General features: G+C 45.6%; 1 protein-coding gene across 1 annotated transcript in view; it reads right to left on the minus strand.

The window, feature by feature from the left end:
* Positions 1-4,676, minus strand: part of ZKSCAN7 (zinc finger with KRAB and SCAN domains 7) — a gene marked incomplete at its 3' end in the record, with an annotated part of 6,176 nt that extends 1,500 nt beyond the window's left edge. Inside the window, exons 1-3 of the mRNA XM_044912669.1 lie at positions 4,241-4,676; positions 949-1,105; positions 73-143 (exon numbers count right to left, since the gene is read on the minus strand). Coding sequence (XP_044768604.1) covers positions 73-143; positions 949-1,105; positions 4,241-4,654 — 642 coding nt within the window. The remainder of the gene's footprint in view (positions 1-72; positions 144-948; positions 1,106-4,240) is intronic.
* Positions 4,677-7,360: the final 2,684 nt, after the last annotated feature.

The raw sequence follows: 7,360 nt of genomic DNA on the forward strand, positions 1-7,360 counted from the left end.
AAATGGACTTTCTTATCAACTTGCTTTCCTGACTACCCAGGTTCTGTTAATGAATCCAAATACTGGCCAAACCTCGTAATTCTCCTTCCTCTTCATTGTCCCGTGGATTCTTCCTGCACGATGTGTCACCTGTCTCTCTATTTCTATTCCACTCAATATTATTCAGGCAATGATCACCTCATATCCATTCTGGGCACTGGCCTCTTACCGGGGCTTCCAACCACTGCTCTCACCATTCATCCCAGAGTGGTCACATGCATTAGAATAATTCTCCCAAAATACCATTTCTAACACATCAACCCCCACCCATCAAAATTTTCCTAGCCTCAACCGTTAGGCCCTGTTCAAGAGACCCCATGCTCCTCAAAACAGTTCTTCCTTATTCCATCTCAGTGGGGTTCAAGGAACCCCCACTTAGAGTTTCTGCTTATATCCTCTGCTCTGGTGCCTACCACTTTTCTCCCCCCTTCAATTTGCTCCCCCATTTTTCACTGTCACATCCCACTGCTACCTCATCCATGAAGCCTCTCCTACCCACCCTGCCCATGATGATTTTGCTCTATGTTTACAATGTCCATATTGCTCATTTTCATGGCATCAAATACCTGGGAACAGGTATTACTTAATGTATCTTACAAGGATACCTCTTCTTGCAGTTGACTGACTCTCTGCCAACTAGATAAGAAGCTCTTTGAAAGTAGTGACTGTGTACTGTATCTCTCTGGTCCCCAACAGTGCCTTACCCATGACATGTGCTAGACAAAAACGTGCTAAATGCATGAATGATTGGAGAATAAGCAAAAGGAACAGATAAAGTCACTAGGAAAGGAAAACAGAGGGCAGGGCAATGAGGGATTCCAACGGGGTGGGTTAGAGGGAGATAAAGGAAATGAGACTTGAGGAGAAAAAGGAGGCAGGATTTGAGGCCAGAGCTGGGGAGTTGAGTACCAGAGTGCCCACTGGGGAGGAGGTCATGAGGAGGCTCCAGGCGGCCTCCAGAGGCTGAACCCTCACTGAAGGGTGAGGTAGGAAGAGATTCTTCTGTTGTACCCAGGGTTGTCGTCTCCTCCAAACACATTTCCTGTTCCTGTACAGTACCTGAAACCTAGAGACAAGAATTATAATTGGATTCAAAAGAGCATCCTTCAAGGTATAGAACCCAAAACCTCTAGAAATACCCCCAAAAAGAAGCCAGGAAAAGAAGAGCCAATGTCCTTCCAGCCCCACCAGTACAGCCTACTGGGAGAAAAACTGTCAAAACAGGATCTATAGCTTGCGATCCTGCTTGCTATCCCTCTGTTGAACCTCTTGGTAGGAGCCTGAAGACCAGATTGTATAACCATTTCCATTTTGTCAATTCTTCAGACACAAATTTGCTCATGAAGAACAATCTAGAAAAAGGAGCCAGGAGGGCAATTCTATACACTCCCTGTGACCTTAGTCTACAGAAAAGACCAACCAGAAGTACCTAGAAAATAAAAAATGATAGATGTATATACGTATACATGCACATAGAATGCTACTGAGGCTGACAGCAGAAGCAACAGCCCAGAATAGTGGCTGACAAACCTCAAGACAGCTTTTCCAATTTCTCTCAGCAAAAGTGTTTCTTCTTCAGAGAAGCCATTCCTAACCACACTGACAAAGCAAGGGTAGTAGTCACTCTCTCTCAAATTACCTGATTACATTTTCTGTGTCTTAACCCTTAAATTATCTTATTTATGCCTTTATTGTCTATTTCTCCCCCAATGAAATAAAAGCTTTTTGAGGGTAAGAACTTTGTCTTGATCACTTGTTCCTAGAACAATGCTTGGCCCAATGTTGGTGTTCAGTTAAAATCTGTTGACTGATTTTCTCTTGATACTTTTTTTTCTCGATACTTACCATTAGTTTTTACAGTTATCTGCAAACCCAGTTTTCAATATGTACTATCCCTCCAAAATAAGGTATATAAAAAGTCAAATAAGATCAGGTAATACCAATCTTTAGAGACCTTGAGAATACCTCAGAGATAGGTATTTCTAACCCTTGCTTATTGTCATCAAACCAGCTCCTCACAATCTCATGGTTATTTTTTTCACCAGCATTTGGAGCTGAAAACCTAAAATACCATCTAAATGAATCACATTTATAGGCTCATTTGCTTGCACTGCCACGTACACAGTACAGCCTAAGGTGAAAATAACTTCTTCACAAATCCTGCTGGATTTGCTCCATTGGGTTACATCTGCTGAGATGTGAAGGGACTCTCTCCTTTACTGTATACCTCTCCAGCATAATGATAGAAACATGAGGCTCCCTGGAGTCTCCACTGGACAGTTCTTATAAATGGGAGTTACAGCCCTTAAATACAGCTGCTGTGGGTATTGGAAGAAGATAGAACTTAACTGCATCATGATAACACAACCTTGAAATTCACCAACAATTAAATGCTTGTCCAGTTCCCATTCATTACCTAGGATTCAGACTCCCAGGTTTCTTTTCTTTGTAGGCAAGAAAACCCCGTTCCAATTTTCATTCTAAGATGGCACTCCACAGCAAGCTACAAGGGAAAACTAGTGGCTTAGAACCTAGGGAGCTAGAAAATTCTTTTTTTTTTTTTAAATTTTTATTTATTTATTTTTTTTTTTGAGAGAGCGAGAATGAGAGAGAGAGAGAGAGTACCTGAGAGGGGGGAGGGTTAGAGGGAGAAGCAGGCTCCTCGCTGAGCAGGGAGCCCGATGCGGGACTCAATCCCGGGATTCCAGGATCATGACCTGAGCCGAAGGCAGTTGCTTAACCAACTGAGCCACCCAGGCGCCCCAAGAGCTAGAAAATTCTGATTCCCACACTTGGTGGTAATCAGCAATAACCACACTTCAGTTAAATCTCATGGACAAAGAGAACTTTCACTAATTCTGCCATCTGAGATGAGTCAATCTCTCTGTGCTTGCATCACTTGTCAAATGGAGATACGATTACTATCTGCATATTTTGTAAGCCTGCTAGGAACTGAAATAAGATACAGGATATAAAAGCATTTTGTAAACTGCATGATTCTGCAGCCCTGCAGGGATTGCTCTACAACCCTCTCCAGCCCCAAAGTGCACATATGCACATGCTCGCTCCTGCTGAGCAGAATGAATCTGATCTGCCCTGATATTCCTTAATCTTCTCCTGGCAAACTGCCATGAAAAAGTATGTTTATTCATTTAGCCATAAATATATTTTCTGAGCCTATGGTAGGAAAGACAGTCCCATTCTCATGTCTTCCACATCAGAAAAAACTTAAGCTGACAATAATGGCAGAGTAAGAAATAGAGTCCAAAGACCCATCCCAATCAGGATGAGCCTGATTCAATCAGTTACAAAACCTTAAAATCAGAGCTGAAAGTTCCATGAAAAAGTAATTCTGCATGTAGACAACAGCTTCAGCCTGTGCCTGAGTTCCAGCTAGCCCTTCCTGATGGCCTGCTCTACAGATTTCCGACCTGTACTGCCAGTCCTCATAATCATTTAAACCACTCTGTAGCAAATCTATAGATATATACACAAATATAAATATACAATATATATAATTTCCTGCTGGCTTTGCTTCTTTGGCTACACCCTGACTGATACACATGGTCACGGAGCTAGTTAGCTCTGTGTTCCTAGAAGCCAGATTTCCCACTGTTATCACACTGCTGACTCTCCAACTTCTCTAATTTGAATTGCCTTGGCTTTAAATTTGAGAGAACCCTAGGAAACAGGGTAAACCAAAATGAGAATTAAAGAAAAAAAAAGAAAGACCCTGGTTGGGTTTGGAAAGTTAGAAAAGAAACCAATGATTATGAGGCCCAGAAGTGTCACCGCTCATCAAGAACCTAAAATGCAGAAAGAGAGATAACAGAAGTCCAAGGAAGTAAGTAATGAGAACTTCTCAAATGAAGGTCCGTGTTATCAACATACCCAAAAATCTACTCCCTACCACACTCCCCCATTCTAACCAGTGGGCAGATCCTCTACATGCCAGGAGTACTGTGTAGATCTCCAGGTTGAAGCAAGGCTCACGACACAGTAGTTCACAAAGCAATGCACAGAGTTTGTCTGGGAACTGTATTTTTGTTTATGACTTGAAGCACAAAACTATTTCCTTGCTATCCATGGAACTGGCTCAGGAATCCTAAGGGTAAACCAGCCTAGAGCCTAGAGAACGGAGAATGACTAATCCAACCACCAGAGAAGGGTTCCAGATGCCATTCTGGGCTCATCTGCTTACCTCTCCTAGGTGTCTCTGAAAATCCTCCACCACGGCCACAGCCTCCTCGCCACTCTCAGGGTGATGCAGCTGCACCCAGGTCCGTAACTCCCCAGGCAGGATGCTCAGGAACTGCTCCAGCACCAGCAGCTCCAGGATCTGCTCCTTGGTGTGTACCTCTGGCATCAGCCACCAGTGGCAGAGCTCCCGGAGCCGGCTCAGTGCCTCCTGCGGCCCAGACATCTCATGGTAACATAACTGCCTGAAGTGCAGCCGGAAAATTTCACAGACAGGAGGGTGGTTCTTTTGGAGACTGCAGCCCTGACCCCAGGTCTGGCTCCCTGGCTCCTGCTTCATGGTCTGACGCCCCTCCTGTTTCTGGAGAACAGCACCCCTAGGGAGGAGGCCTAAAGTTCCCCTGCCTTGGGTGGCCATTGTGACCTCCAAGAGAAGCTTGTTTCAGCTGCAGTTTGTCCAATTAAAATGATGTTCTGTAATTCAGGTCTCAGGAGCTGTTTTCAGAGTTGGGGACAGAGGGCAATGGGGGTGTCACCTACAAAAACATCAAGAGAGAAATCAGAGTCCCAGAGTGTTCAGCCCCAGGCTGACAACAGACTATCTACAGTTAAAAACCAAAGCTCCAGGGGTGCCTGGGTGTCTCAGTCAGTTAAGCATCTGACTCTTGGTTTCCACTCAGGTCATAATGTCAGGGTCATGAGATCAAGCCCCATGTAAGGCTCGGTGCTTAGTGCAGAGTATGCTTAGGACTCTCTCACTCTCCCAGTGCCTCTCCCCCTGTTCACATACTCACTCTCTCTCTCTAATAAATAAATAAATCTTAAAAAAAAAAGTCTCTAGGAAAAAAAGGAGGGAGGCACAACCAGGGAAGTCTCTAAGCATCTCTTCAAGGGACTTCCCTTCTTAAACTTTCAGTGGCTCCCATAACCTACAGGATAAAACCTAAATGTCTATGCCTAGCATTCACAGCCCTTCACCACCTGGCCTTGGGCCCTGTTCTAGACACACCCCTTACCACTCTCCCCGGGTACCCAGGCTAGAGAAGCTGCAATAATCTCCAAATGAGGAATATGCAAGATGACCCAAAGGGTATATTAAGAACACACTAAGTTGTTACTTATCTCCTATTTATGTTTTATAATGTGTACTGAAATTTGTAAAACAATACATAGATTTAATTTATAAGTAAACCTATGCTGGAAGTGAATGCTCAAAGCTCTTCTACTCTCCTCTATTGTGACAGAGATGCACAATAAACTTTGGGACTAAAGCTCTAAAGACACAGCTAGAAGCCACACATACTCTTGTCCTGTTTGGATTTTTCTTCTTCAACTTTCGACAAACTCTCACTCATCTGTCAAGACCCAAAACAAATGCCATTTTCTCCTGAATGCTTGTTTTCCTGATTGCCCCATGCAGGAAGAAAGCTGGTAGCCTCCTTCTCTGTACTTCTCACTGAAACACTGTTGTTTTAACTAGTTTATGCACAACTCGCCACTCACACCCTCTTACTAGACAGCCACCAAAGGAGAGGTACCCAATGGAGTCAGTAAATGCTAGACCTTTTTCTACTCAACCACCTCCCCTAGAAAACCTTCCTGATCTCTCCAGGCTTAAGTGTGGTTATTGCTTCAGAGAGCCCACAGTACCTTTTTCATTCAAACCTCTACTAGAACACTTATCACACTGTTTGTGGTTTACACTTCTGTCTCCCCCACTTCGGGTAAGGATTCAAGGGCAGGGCTGGTTTCCAGTCTTCTTTTGTATATATACACTCTGTGTGTGTGTACACATACACCTTTAGTAAACGAATGAATGTGGTTCATTTACCTGATACTGAAGTGGGGGAAGACACTTTTATCCAGTTTATATACCGTAAAACTCTGAAAATCAGTTCCTTAGTGGTAACTAGGGCATCAATGCTAGTCACCATGCATCTCAGTACCCTCGGTAAGCTACTTCTCTCTAGGCTTCAATTTCTGTTAAAAAAAAAAGAACTTTAAAATAATCTGTTAACTCTGCTCTGAGATCCCACACCTGTAAAAAGTTCTGATCATTTTCCTACTAGTTCCGCATGCTCAGCAGCTAATCTCATTTGCACTTTTGGGTCTCCAAGTGACACTTCACGTTTTTAATTTCAAGACTGTCTGACCCACTTCTGACGCTTTGTATTGTCTCTCAGCGCAAGGCTGGGAAAATATCCATCTACATTTTGCGTTAAACCAGGGCTTCTGCGGCGCAGCTCACCTGGCCATGTCTGCCTTTTTCTCCGCTGTACCGGCAGGTGCCGGGCTCCCGGCCAGGCACAGTTGGTCAAGGGTACCGGACAAAGAGGCGGCTCTACAACTGGCAGCTTCAGAGCTCACAAGGACCGCGCCAATGGCCGCGGAGGCAAAGCGTGTACCGGGCCGGCGTCGCCGATCAGGGCTGCGGGCGGCCGCGGCTCCAACCCAGCGACCCCGGCCCGGACAGCACCTCCCTCTCCGCCCCTCCTCCGCTCACCCGGGTACAGTCGCGGCGACCCCTGCGTGCGGGACACAGTCGTAGCCCGCGGAAGCGAAAACAATGGCCGAGCCGGAAGAGAGAATAGCGACCACTTCCGGCCCCTCCAGGATCCCGGAAATCTCTGTGGCGAAGGTGGGCGCGCGCTTCCCCGCCCTCGGATGGGAGAGCGGGACCGCGGGAGCCAGTACAACCTGCACCCGGGCCAGGCCGGGCCACCTCGGAACGGAGAGAGGGCGGGGCCTAAAGGTTTCAGGCTGCGCACGTGCCCCTCTCAGACCGTTCAAAGTCTGAGCTACGCATATGCACCCCAGCTCTGCCCCTACCCCTTCTGCTGACCTTGGGAAATACACCCAACTTCTGAGACTGTTTCTGTCATCTGAAAAATGCAGAGCATAATGTGTGCTTCATAGGGCTATGAATGCTGACAGGGGTAACATACAGACACCACATAGCAAAAGGCCTGGCATATACTGTATGTGATGCCCAGGGCATTTTCACCCAATCTGAGTTTCAGTGAACAGGCATCTCCATCCTATTAATGAAGAAACAGGCCCAGTGACTGATATTTTGGCCAATGGATGTGGTTAATCTTTCCTAAAGTTAAGCACTGGCAATCTG

This window comes from Neomonachus schauinslandi, chromosome 1 (genome assembly GCF_002201575.2).
Source record: "Neomonachus schauinslandi chromosome 1, ASM220157v2, whole genome shotgun sequence".
In the NCBI taxonomy this organism is placed as follows: Eukaryota; Metazoa; Chordata; class Mammalia; order Carnivora; family Phocidae; genus Neomonachus; species Neomonachus schauinslandi.